The sequence below is a fragment of the Notolepis coatsorum genome, assembly GCF_963971535.1.
Source record: "Notolepis coatsorum genome assembly, chromosome: 2".
In the NCBI taxonomy this organism is placed as follows: domain Eukaryota; kingdom Metazoa; phylum Chordata; class Actinopteri; order Aulopiformes; family Paralepididae; genus Notolepis; species Notolepis coatsorum.
The window spans coordinates 28,013,078-28,027,788 of NC_140166.1; the positions used below are offsets into that span (position 1 = coordinate 28,013,078).

The following is a 14,711-nucleotide window of genomic DNA, read 5'->3' on the forward strand; positions in this document are numbered from 1 at the left end:
TGAAGGCAACGCTGTAAAATGAGTGAAACCTTGTATCAGTCCTGTCTTGCATGGAGCTCGCTGCCCCTGGTCTGCAGTTCTGAGGACACATTTTTGAGAGTAGAAATAAGGAATTGTTGCAAGTATACCAAGGCCAAGTGCTACTCCATCTCTCTCAAGGTCAAGGTCCTTCTGTTGTTTCTGGCTAGGGTATATATATATTAATGTTGCTTCTGGCTAGGGTATACAGTATATAATGTTGTTTCTCTCCATCTCCTTCTCTCTATCTATCTCTATCATCTCTCCATCTCCTTCTCTCTTTCACCTCTATCTCTCCCCCCTCTGTATTTCCTCTCGTTCTCTCTCTATCTCCTTTCCATCTTCTTTATCTCTTTCTTTCTATCTCCTATCTCTCCTCTATCTCCTTCTCTTCACCTCCTCTCTTCTCCATCTCATCCACATGTTTTTTCACGCGGCTCATACGTGTTCTCACCCTGCTGAACCCTGCGTTTCTTTCCCCAGATATATGAGGACTCCATTGTTCTCCAGTCTGTGTTTAAGAGTGCCAGGCAGAAGATCGCCAAGGAAGAGGAGAGTGAGGAGGACAGTGAGGATGATGATGATGATGAAGAAGAGTCAGAGACTGAGAGTAAGAGCTGCGGGCCCCACCACACGTTCATACTCTCTCTGCAATCCTAGTGTAGTTTGCTTTTTACATGTTTAGTCGTGACACGCTTGTTTTTGTTTGCCTAAATTAATGATAAAAAAGTCAACATTAACTAGCTCTGGATAGATAGATATAATAACTAGCTCTGGATAGATATTATAATAACTAGCTCTGGATAGATAGATATAATAACTAGCTCTGGATAGATATTATAATAACTAGCTCTGGATAGATAGATATAATAACTAGCTCTGGATAGATGGATATAATAACTAGCTCTGGATAGATATTATAATAACTAGCTCTGGATAGATATTATAATAACTAGCTCTGGATAGATAGATATAATAACTAGCTCTGGATAGATATTATAATAACTAGCTCTGGATAGATGGATATAATAACTAGCTCTGGATAGATATTATAATAACTAGCTCTGGATAGATAGATATAATAACTAGCTCTGGATAGATGGATATAATAACTAGCTCTGGATAGATATTATAATAACTAGCTCTGGATAGATATTATAATAACTAGCTCTGGATAGATATTATAATAACTAGCTCTGGGTAGATAGATATAATAACTAGCTCTGGATAGATAGATATAATAACTAGCTCTGGATAGATGGATATAATAACTAGCTTTGGATAGATAGATATAATAACTAGCTCTGGATAGATAGATATAATAACTAGCTCTGGATAGATAGATATTATAATAACTAGCTCTGGATAGATAGATATAATAACTAGCTCTGGATAGATAGATATTATAATAACTAGCTCTGGATAGATAGATATAATAACTAGCTCTGGATAGATATTATAATAACTAGCTCTGGATAGATAGATATTATAATAACTAGCTCTGGATAGATAGATATAATAACTAGCTCTGGATAGATATTATAATAACTAGCTCTGGATAGATAGATATAATAACTAACTCTGGATAGATAGATATAATAACTAGCTCTGGATAGATAGATATAATAACAAGCTCTGGATAGATAGATATAATAACTAGCTCTGGATAGATAGATAGATATAATAACTAGCTCTGGATAGATAGATATAATAACTAGCTCTGGATAGATAGATATAATAACTAGCTCTGGATAGATAGATAGATAGATAGATAGATAGATAGACAGATAGATAGATAGATAGATAGATAGATAGATAGATAGATAGATATAATAACTAGCTCTGGATAGATAGATATAATAACCAGCTTTGGATAGATATTATAATAACCAGCTCTGGATAGATAGATAGATATAATAACTAGCTCTGGATAGATATTATAATAACTAGCTCTGGATAGATAGATATTATAATAACTAGCTCTGGATAGATAGATATAATAACTAGCTCTGGATAGATATTATAATAACTAGCTCTGGATAGATAGATATAATAACTAACTCTGGATAGATAGATATAATAACTAGCTCTGGATAGATAGATATAATAACAAGCTCTGGATAGATAGATATAATAACTAGCTCTGGATAGATAGATAGATATAATAACTAGCTCTGGATAGATAGATATAATAACTAGCTCTGGATAGATAGATATAATAACTAGCTCTGGATAGATAGATAGATAGATAGATAGATAGATAGACAGATAGATAGATAGATAGATAGATAGATAGATAGATATAATAACTAGCTCTGGATAGATAGATATAATAACCAGCTTTGGATAGATATTATAATAACCAGCTCTGGATAGATAGATAGATATAATAACTAGCTCTGGATAGATAGATAGATATAATAACTAGCTCTGGATAGATAGATAGATATAATAACTAGCTCTGGATAGATAGATATAATAACTAGTTCTGGATAGATAGATATAATAACTAGCTCTGGATAGATTGATATAATAACTAGCTCTGGATAGATTGATATAATAACCAGCTTTGGATAGATAGATATTATAATAACCAGCTCTGGATAGATAGATATAATAACTAGCTCTGGATAGATAGATATTATAACTAGCTCTGGATAGATAGATATAATAACTAGCTCTGGATAGATAGATATAATAACTAGCTCTGGATAGATAGATATAATAACTAGCTCTGGATAGATAGATATAATAACTAGATCTGGATAGATAGATATAATAACTAGCTCTGGATAGATAGATATAATAACTAACTCTGGATAGATAGATATAATAACTAGCTCTGGATAGATAGATATAATAACTAGATCTGGATAGATAGATATAATAACTAGCTCTGGATAGATAGATATAATAACTAACTCTGGATAGATAGATATAATAACTAGCTCTGGATATGTATAATAACTAGCTCTGGATAGATAGATATAATAACTAGCTCTGGATATATATTATAATAACTAGCTCTGGATAGATAGATATAATAACTAGCTCTGGATAGATAGATATAAGAACTAGCTCTGGATAGATAGATATAATAACTAACTCTGGATAGATAGATATAATAACCAGCTCTGGATAGATAGATATAATAACCAGCTCTGGATAGATAGATATTATAATAACTAGCTCTGGATAGATAGATATAATAACTAGCTCTGGATAGATAGATAGATAGATATAATAACTATCTCTGGATAGATAGATATAATAACTAGCCCTGGATAGATATTATAATAACTAGCTCTGGATAGATAGATAGATATAATAACTAGCTCTGGATAGATATATATAATAACTAGCTCTGGATAGATAGATATTATAATAACTAGCTCTGGATAGATAGATATAATAACTAGCTCTGGATAGATAGATAGATATAATAACTAGCTCTGGATAGATATTATAATAACTAGCTCTGGATAGATAGATAGATAGATAGATATAATAACTAGCTCTGGATAGATAGCTATAATAACTAGCTCTGGATAGATAGATATAATAACTAACTCTGGATAGATAGATATAATAACTAGTTCTGGATAGATAGATATAATAACTAGCTCTGGATAGATATTATAATAACTAGCTCTGGATAGATAGATATAATAACTAACTCTGGATAGATAGATAGATAGATAGATAGATAGATAGATAGATAGATAGATAGATAGATAGATAGATAGATAGATAGATATAATTAGTTCTGGATAGATAGATATAATAACTAGCTCTGGATAGATATTATAATAACTAGCTCTGGATAGATAGATATAATAACTAACTCTGGATAGATAGATAGATAGATAGATAGATAGATAGATAGATAGATAGATAGATAGATAGATAGATAGATAGATAGATAGATAGATAGATAGATAGATAGATATAATAACTAGTTCTGGATAGATAGATATAATAACTAGCTCTGGATAGATATTATAATAACTAGCTCTGGATAGATAGATATAATAACTAGCTCTGGATAGATGGATATAATAACTAGCTCTGGATAGATAGATATAATAACTAGCTCTGGATAGATAGATATAATAACTAACTCTGGATAGATAGATATAATAACTAGTTCTAGATAGATAGATATAATAACTAGCTCTGGATAGATAGATATAATAACTAACTCTGGATAGATATTATAATAACTAGCTCTGGATAGATAGATATAATAACTAGCTCTGGATAGATGGATATAATAACTAGCTCTGGATAGATAGATATAATAACTAGCTCTGGATAGATAGATATAATAACTAACTCTGGATAGATAGATATAATAACTAGTTCTAGATAGATAGATATAATAACTAGCTCTGGATAGATAGATATAATAACTAACTCTGGATAGATAGATAGATAGATAGATAGATAGATAGATAGATAGATAGATAGATAGATAGATAGATAGATAGATAGATAGATAGATAGATAGATATAATAACTATTTCTGGATAGATAGATATAATAACTAGCTCTGGATAGATATTATAATAACTAGCTCTGGATAGATAGATATAATAACTAGCTCTGGATAGATGGATATAATAACTAGCTTTGGATAGATAGATATAATAACTAGCTCTGGATAGATAGATATAATAACTAACTCTGGATAGATAGATATAATAACTAGTTCTAGATAGATCGATATAATAACTAGCTCTGGATAGATAGACATTATAATAACTAGCTCTGGATAGATAGATATAATAACTAACTCTGGATAGATAGATATAATAACTAGCTCTGGATAGATAGATATAATAACTAGCTCTGGATAGATAGATATAATAACTAACTCTGGATAGATAGATATAATAACTAGTTCTGGATAGATAGATATAATAACTAGCTCTGGATAGATAGATATAATAACTAGCTCTGGATAGATAGATATAATAACTAGCTCTGGGTAGATAGATATAATAACCAGCTTTGGATATGTAAGGGATAATGTATAGCTACGAGGTCATTGTCGCAAAATAATTGACCGACACAGAGTTTAAAATACCGAGCCGCCTCGGCGAGGTGTTTTAAACGTCAGTGAAGGTCAATTATTTTGCGACAATGATCGAGTATAGCTATACATTATCCCGCTTATTACATGGCTAACTTACTAACAATATACCCAATTCATTTTACATCGACTCGCAACACTGGTTCTGGCTACGCTCGTCGCTCTGCCCCCTGTCATCGCCGGCAGCTTCCCCGGCAGCAGAACACCGGCAGTGTCTGATTGCACTGATGTCAGTGGGCTTGATTGCGAACAGCTGCGCACAGCGGTCATTATTGTTCCACAGCGGTCATTATTGTGTGATAACGGACCTCTGACGCGCGCTATTGACCAATCACAAGCAAGCATTTCGGCGAATGTGAAAACGCCATGTAATAAATAGATATAATAACTAGCTCTGGATAGATATTATAATAACTAGCTCTGGATAGATATTATAATAACTAGCTCTGGATAGATATTATAATAACTAGCTCTGGATAGATAGATATAATAACTAGCTCTGGGTAGATAGATATAATAACCAGCTTTGGATATGTAAGGGATAATGTATAGCTACGAGGTCATTGTCGCAAAATAATTGACCGACACAGAGTTTAAAATACCGAGCCGCCTCGGCGAGGTGTTTTAAACGTCAGTGAAGGTCAATTATTTTGCGACAATGATCGAGTATAGCTATACATTATCCCGCTTATTACATGGCTAACTTACTAACAATATACCCAATTCATTTTACATCGACTCGCAACACTGGTTCTGGCTACGCTCGTCGCTCTGCCCCCTGTCATCGCCGGCAGCTTCCCCGGCAGCAGAACACCGGCAGTGTCTGATTGCACTGATGTCAGTGGGCTTGATTGCGAACAGCTGCGCACAGCGGTCATTATTGTTCCACAGCGGTCATTATTGTGTGATAACGGACCTCTGACGCGCGCTATTGACCAATCACAAGCAAGCATTTCGGCGAATGTGAAAACGCCATGTAATAAATAGATATAATAACTAGCTCTGGATAGATATTATAATAACTAGCTCTGGATAGATATTATAATAACTAGCTCTGGATAGATATTATAATAACTAGCTCTGGATAGATAGATATAATAACTAGCTCTGGATAGATAGATATAATAACTAGCTCTGGATATATATTATAATAACTAGCTCTGGATAGATATTATAATAACTAGCTCTGGATAGATAGATATAATAACTAGCTCTCGATAGATATTATAATAACTAGCTCTGGATAGATAGATATAATAACTAGCTCTGGATAGATAGATATAATAACTAGCTCTGGATAGATGGATATAATAACTAGCTCTAGATAGATAGATATAATAACTAGCTCTGGATAGATAGATATAATAACTAGCTCTGGATAGATAGATATAATAAAATAACTAGCTCTGGATAGATAGATATAATAACTAGCTCTCGATAGATATTATAATAACTAGCTCTGGATAGATAGATATAATAACTAGCTCTGGATAGATAGATATAATAACTAACTCTGGATAGATGGATATAATAACTAGCTCTGGATAGATAGATATAATAACCAGCTTTGGATAGATAGATATAATAACTAGCTCTGGATAGATAGATATAATAACTAGCTCTGGATAGATAGATATAATAACTAGCAATAACTAGCTCTGGATAGATAGATATAATAACCAGTATTAAAGGAGCTCCCGTCTTATACGGAGCTACTGAGCAATTTTGATCCCGTAGTTAGACTGGCTGACGCGCCGTTATATTCCTGGTCTCATACCAAAAACAGTCCTTGTCCCAATGACACAATGCAGGCAGCTTACTTGGAAAATGATATTTATTTGCTTCACCGTGCAAACAGAATATCCTTGCTTTTGTTCCTTAAACTGATTAAATAATAATGAATACGATATCTAATTGCCTACAAACATTTCGCCCTGTGGTGTGTTCGTGCGTGCGTGCGGGCAAAAACCATTGCCCTTTTCCGGGTCAAAACTCCTCCTCCTACAGGTTTACCTGACGCTTAAATAAAAGAAGCGCCACCCCCTGGTCACATAAATCCACTGCACATTAATCCATTTTGGCCGTTACACACCGGCCCCTAATTGTTAAGGCAGGCAGACATAACAATTCAAAAAATAAATAAACAAAACAAATAAGAGCCAAAACATGTCATTGATTAAGTGCATTTACATTTCATGAACCAAACACAGTTTGGTCACCGGCCTTACAATGGTGCTACTTTTAGTCTGCAATTTCACAGACCGCACCAGACCTTGTTTGTCTGGAAAGACCTCCAGAACCCTGCCAAGTGGCCAGGACCCACGAAGAGCTGAAGAGTCCATGACGACTACAATATCTCCAGCTGCCAAACTAATTCTACTCATGTCCCAGAGAAAGCACAGAAAATCACTGCCTTCCTCAGCGACCTTCACTTGGCGGAACATGGCTTGAATGTCACCCATGAATGCCACCGGTTCCTCTCTGAAGCGAGTTAGCACTCCTGGCTCCTCCTCCTTTCCTGGTTCTTCGACTTCCTGTTCCTCCTCCTTTCCTGTTTCCTCTTCCTTCATCCACCCCTGTGTTGGTAAAAGGTGGTAGGTCGGGAAGGATTCTGTCTGCTGGAAGACCCGCCATCTTTTGCTCCACTGCACTGTCACTGTAGTGTTTGCAAAAGCTGCATCCAGGGATGATCTTCTCAGCTGCATGGGCGTTGGTGATCCAACATTTCTTCCTCACTTTGGACATTGTGTGAGTCCTTCCAAAAGGTAATTTCAAGCAGTACCTCTCCTCCTGAAGCACTGCTGAACTTTCCAATTTTTCCAGATGGCTTAGGTCTTCTCTGGACACTTCCTTCTCCTTCACAGCTACTTCTTTGAAGTCGTGTTTGTCCTGATCAGCCAGCATTTCTTCCCGTCTGCACACAGAGATCCTGTTCACTGTAGCAGAGGGAGACTCTGACTCCACAACACCACTGTTTCCATTCAGTGGACCATTAACGACCCATCCCAGCACTGTCCTTATAGCATACGGGCCATTCCCGTGACTGTTGATGACCTCCCAAGGTTCCAATATCTTGGGAGTGTTGGTTCCAATCAACAGGTCGACATTTGCTTTTAGGCGTGGGATGTGTACGTTGGACAAATATGACCATTTAGACAGTTCTTCAGGTGTCACCATGTTCTCAGCCGTGACTGGCATTTTCTTCTGTGTGAGAACTTCCGGAAGAACATAAAAGTCATCGCTGTCCAAACCAGCTACCTCCAACCCAGTCAAGGAGTAAGCTGGAACACCCGTCTCTTGCCCCATGGTGCTCAGTAGGAAGGTGGTTCCTCTGCCTGTGATATTCAGCCTCTGCATTAGGCGTTCAGAGCAGAATGTGGCTGAGCTACCAGGGTCTAAGAAGGCGTATGTTTGTACTATGTTTCCGTTTGCTGCTTTCACATTCACAGGGAGAATGGCTAATACACACCGGTCCTTACCGGCCCCTGTATGTCCACATGTTTGCAGTGAAGTTGGTTGCTTTAACTGTTCTGGAGAAGATGGTTGCCTTTTGATGTGAAGCAGGGTGGGGTGAGTTTGACCACAGACTTTGCATACCAAGCGCCTTTCGCAGTCTCTGCTCATGTGACCAACACATAAGCATGCAAAGCAAACTCCCTTTTCCCTCAGAAAGTACATTTTCTCCTTGTGCCTCTTCTCCTGCAGTTGTTTGCACTCCTCCAACGAGTGACTGCGAGCACAGCAAAGGCATCCAGCTCTCCTAGCATTCACTGTACCTGGTGTTGGTGATGTCAGCTCCTTGGCTCTCTCAGATATTACTGTGGTGGCGACAATGTTTCTTTTCACTCTGTTGGGATATGATTCAAACCTGGTGAGAGATGTTGTGCCAACCACACCAGAATTTGGATCCTGTATGTCACCAAACAGAGGGTCAGAAAGAAGGCTAACATGTCGCTCCACAAATGTAGCCATATCCTCGAAGTGAGCTCTTTCCTGGGTGTGTTCCATTATGCCATGAGCCGTACTCCTCCATTGCTCCCTCATCTTGAATGGCAGTTTTGATATAATGGCCCTCATGTTGACAGGCATGTCCAACTCCTGCATGTAATGAAGCTCCTCCATTGCATTGCAGCAGCCACGCAAGAATAAGGAGTAGGCTTGAAGTGCCTTGACATCCTCAGATTTTATTGTTTGCCATGCCAAGGCCTTTTGCATGTAGGCATTTCCTATTTTGTACTGGTTTCCAAAGTGTTCTTTAAGAAGACCCTTTGCCACTGCGTAACCACGCTCAGGAGCCATATGCTGGCAGCTACGCACCAATTCTTGTGGCTGTCCTCTTGTGAACTGCTCCAGATAATACAAAGCATCAGCTTCTGTTGCCTTTTCCTCCACTCCTTGTTCAAATGCTTTGATGAATGTTCTATATTGGAGGGGGTCACCTTCAAAGGTTGGGATATCTCGTGGTGGCAGAGACCTGGAATGCTGTTGCTGCACCAGAGCAGCAGTTATTTCATTTTGCCTCTCCATGATGGTAAGCATGTTTGCAGGTTGGTTTGAATTGATTTGAACATTATCAGTTGTTCCCATTCTGCTTTCCTGTTCCTTGTGGTTGTGGTTATATTGGCGGTTAGTAGCAGTGCTATGCCATTGACCACGTTCCTTTGGTCTCACATCCACGGGCTTGTTTGGTGGTATTGACAATTGTGTCAATTTACTTCGTTGTGTTAATGTCCCAGGTTGGTATTCTCTTGCAACAGGATTTAAGACCTTGTGGTGTTCCTTTTCAAAATAGGAACTCATTGCATTTGAAGGTGCACGAGATGAACGTTTACTTTCAGAGGAGCAACACAGCCAACCTTGCAGTGGTTGCAGCCAATTCAGTGTCCACCTCCAGTTGTTCCTTTTTTCTTTTCAACTGTAGTTCCTGCTCCTTCAACTTTAGTTCCTGCTCCTTCAACTGATGCTCCTGCTCCTCCAAAGCATGTTTTTCTTTTAGAGAATCAGCACGAGCGAGAAGTGCAGCTCTATCGGCTTCAGCTAAAATCCTGGCAGATGACCTGCTACTTGTTTTTGAATATTTGCTCACAATGTTTGACACACTGTCATTTGGAGCAATACCATCATCAATTAAATGCAAATCACCTTCAGTTGTTTTACCATCATTTTCACCATGTACATTCGTTATACCTTCAATATTTGAAACCCACAGTTTTGCATTTGAAATACACTCATTGATTGACAACATTCTTGCTTTAAACCAGATGTCTTGTTCTTCTTTTTCATCATGCAACGTATAACCCAACAGATTGTCATGTATGCATTTCGCCTCATAACACACCTGACTCAAATCTGTAAGAGCATTCTCTACTTTTTCCTTCTCATTTTTTAACATGAAACCAAGAATTGCATCTTTTATCTTGGCTGCCATGTTAAATGTACGTTTTCTGCTGGCTTCCAATTTGCCACAATGTTCTGCAACAGCCTTGGCAGTCATTTTAACGACACGTTTCCCAGTGACGTCACCGCTAACAGCGGAGCGCGCTGGGGTCTCCATGGAAACGTCGCCATGTTATTAGATAGTCTGAATTAAAACGAGACGGCTGGTGACGAGTCGCGCAACAAAGTCAATACAAAAAGGTCCGCGTAGTCAAGTGTTATTCCTCTTCAGCAACCATAGATTTATGCTCAACCCCAAGTTATGTGTGCACACAATTTTTACATGGCCATGTATTTATATAGCGCTATAATCCTACCTCCTTGCGTTGGATACCATGCTGTCGCTCACGAATCAGTACTCACGGTCCAGTACTGTTCCTCAGCCAAACTTCGGGTCAGCACCGGTGTCTTCCTCGTCCAAGAGCGGCTGCAGGCGGCTCCCCGATGCAGCAGTAAACAGTAGAATCCTTTTCCTCCACAAATGACAACAGCAGCTCCTCGTCTTCCTCCGGTGGAGATTCCCCGACGTGTACCAAACGCAGCGAATCCTCCCCAGTCTCAGAACAAGAGTCTAACTGGTGCTGGGTTTTTGACTAATATTAAAGGAGCTCCCGTCTTATACAGAGCTACTGAGCAATTTTGATCCCGTAGTTAGACTGGCTGACGCGCCGTTATATTCCTGGTCTCATACCAAAAACAGTCCTTGTCCCAATGACACAATGCAGGCAGCTTACTTGGAAAATGATATTTATTTGCTTCACCGTGCAAACAGAATGTCCTTGCTTTTGTTCCTTAAACTGATTAAATAATAATGAATACGATATCTAATTGCCTACAAACATTCCGCCCTGTGGCGAGTGTGGCGTGTTCGTGCGTGCGGTCAAAAACCATTGCCCTTTTCCGGGTCAAAACTCCTCCTACAGGTTTACCTGACGCTTAAATAAAAGAAGCGCCACCCCCTGGTCACATAAATCCACTGCACATTAATCCATTTTGGCCGTTACAACCAGCTTTGGATAGATATTATAATAACCAGCTCTGGATAGATAGATAGATAGATATAATAACTAGCTCTGGATAGATAGATATAATAACTAGCTCTGGATAGATAGATATAATAACTAGTTCTGGATAGATAGATATAATAACTAGCTCTGGATAGATAGATAGATAGATAGATATAATAACTAGCTCTGGATAGATAGATATAATAACCAGCTTTGGATAGATAGATATTATAATAACCAGCTCTGGATAGATAGATATAATAACTAGCTCTGGATAGATAGATAGATATAATAACTAGCTCTGGATAGATGGATATAATAACTAGCTCTGGATAGATAGATATAATAACTAGCTCTGGATAGATAGATATAATAACTAGCTCTGGATAGATAGATATAATAACTAGCTCTGGATAGGTAGATATAATAACTAGCTCTGGATAGATAGATATAATAACTAGCTCTGGATAGATGGATATAATAACTAACTCTGGATAGATAGATATAATAACTAACTCTGGATAGATAGATATAATAACTAGCTCTGGATAGATAGATATAATAACTAGCTCTGGATAGATAGATATAATAACTAGCTCTGGATAGATAGATATAATAACTAGCTCTGGATAGATAGATATAATAACTAGCTCTGGATAGATGGATATAATAACTAGCTCTGGATAGATAGATATAATAACTAGCTCTGGATAGATGGATATAATAACTAGCTCTGGATAGATAGATATAATAACTAGGGGTGGGACGATACATCGATCCAGATCGATACATCGATGTAATTATCAACAATCGAATCGGATCGATGCGATGTAATAAGATCGATTCATATCGATACTCTTATTTTGAAAATCCTGTGGCGAGTCTCATATCCGCCCAAGAACAACAGCAGTAGCTCCGTGTGTGTAGATGTTACAGCATAGCATTCTCCCTTTCTGTGTGTGTGTGTGCGCGCGTCTTTGGAAAGACCAGATGAGGTCAGAGGAGTTTGATGTTTAAATGTTATTTAAACATAAACAATATAATACATAATAAATGTAGGCCTATACATGATCATGCAACATCAACAAATTGTTGTAGGAACAGTTTGGGAGAGGGAGGTTGTGAGTTTTGAGTTCCAAAAAATGTAGCTTAAAGTTTAAAGCTCAATATATAAAAACGTGGCACTTTACAGTGAACAGGAGGTCTATTTGTATTAAAAACAATAGATTGATTTTCCTTTAAATGTCTGGAAGAGCTCAAAAATACAAATGTCAAATGATATTTTCATTACCTTTTTTTTGTTGATCTAAATGTTACTGATTGTGTTAAATGGGCATATGATATCATCTCATATCGATCGCAGGCACCTGAATCTAATCGTATCGTATTGTATCGTGAGAGACTTTGTGATATCGGCAAATATCGTATCGTTGTCCAAAGAATCTATATCGTATCGTATCATGATGAAACTGGTGATTCCCACCCCTAATAATAACTAGCTCTGGATAGGGGCAGCGGTGGCCTAAAGGTTAGAGAAGCGGGTTTGTGACCGGAAGGTTGCCGGTTCGATCCCCCGGACCGGCATGAAAAATCTGGGCTGGGGAAGTGAATTAATAACTCTCTCCCATACCCTTAACACCGCTGAAGTGCCCTTGAGCAAGGCACTTAACCCCCAACTGCTCCAGTGGAGTTGCTCAGTGGCCAACGGTGTCAGACTGTGGTTGTACTGGGCAGCTCCCAGGTATGAATGGAACTGTGTGAATGTGAAGCAGGGCGTAGCTGAAAAAGAGCATCCATGCTCCGCGAACCTACCCTGGGTAAATAAAGGTAAAACAAATAAATAGATAGATATAATAACTAGTTCTGGATAGATGGATATAATAACTAGCTCTGGATAGATAGATATAATAACTCTATGGCGAACAAAAGGTGTGTTTATTTCACATCCTGCTCTCCTCTGTTTCCTGCAGCCAAGTCGGTGCGTGTTAAGATCAAGCTGAAGAAAGAGGAGCACAGTCATGACAAAGGGAAGAGGAGGCAGAGTCGTGGGAAGGCCAAGCCCGTGGTCAGCGACGACGACAGCGACGACGACCTGGACGATAACGTAGGTCATTCCACACATCGGGCCTCTTTATGCATTGATTGATTTGTATTAACAGATTGCAGAATGGGTACAATACAGTACGGCTCAATACACACAATTGTTAAGGGGATGCAGACCAGAGAAAGACTTTCGTCTTGTTTACATCAGGGTCCCCCATTTTCAATTCATAATGTCAAATGATGATGTCATGTCAAATGATAGTCATTCATCCACATTTACACAACTTCATTTAAACATTTATACTGATTTATTTTGTTTTGATTAATATTAACACTTTGACTGCCTAAAAACGCTTTACAGTGTCATTGCTGGCCATGCTAAAGTTGCCGGGGGACGCTGTACAGCGTCCTTATATCAATATTTCAAAAATCTGGAATCGGATTTATATTCCCCCTCCGCTGGCCTGAGGTCCACCAGCAGGACCCACTGAGCTCTCTGGCGGTTCAGGAGCGCCATCTGGTGGCCGATCGGCGCAACCGCTTAACAGGAAGCGCAGTAGAGGTTTTGCTGGTCGGCCCTATTACTTCCTGGCACTCGGTATAGGTTCCGGCATTCTAGCTCGTCACTCTACATAGCGATCGATTGCCAATAACTCGATAAACAACATGATTTGGACGTATATACCATTATACAAGCTGGAGATGGACCGGGTAATAATATATCCCATAATGATAAAATTTCTACTCGACGATGATCGCCCAACGGCGCGCGGAGACTGGGGTGAGTTTCAGCGTGTAACGTTACCATCTTCGATACTAACTGCTTTTATCAACATTTGACCCACATTAGATGATTGGTATAACGCTGCCCACGGAATTATAAACGCCCCCTCGCCCATCCGGTCAACATCAGATGACGTGTAGTAACTTCTAGAAGTACGTCTAGTTGGAATTTTTTATATCGCGCTGATTGCCATCAAACTGTATTTCATCATCAATATAATGCATTTGGGGCTATATATCACGTTCTGGAGAAAGTTGCAGAAAGAGATGAAAACATACTTATACATTAGACCATACTTTACTATGAATATGTGAATGAAAAAGTTTAA

At 38.2% G+C, this 14,711-nt stretch overlaps 1 protein-coding gene across 6 annotated transcripts in view; it reads left to right on the forward strand.

The window, feature by feature from the left end:
• smarca2 (SWI/SNF related BAF chromatin remodeling complex subunit ATPase 2) overlaps positions 1 to 14,711 on the forward strand; it is a 188,643-nt gene that overhangs the window by 160,742 nt on the left and 13,190 nt on the right. For all 6 annotated transcript variants that reach the window (XM_084308943.1, XM_084308938.1, XM_084308939.1 and 3 more), the window contains 2 exons: positions 502 to 628; positions 13,527 to 13,660. In XM_084308943.1, coding sequence (XP_084165069.1) covers positions 502 to 628; positions 13,527 to 13,660 — 261 coding nt within the window. The remainder of the gene's footprint in view (positions 1 to 501; positions 629 to 13,526; positions 13,661 to 14,711) is intronic.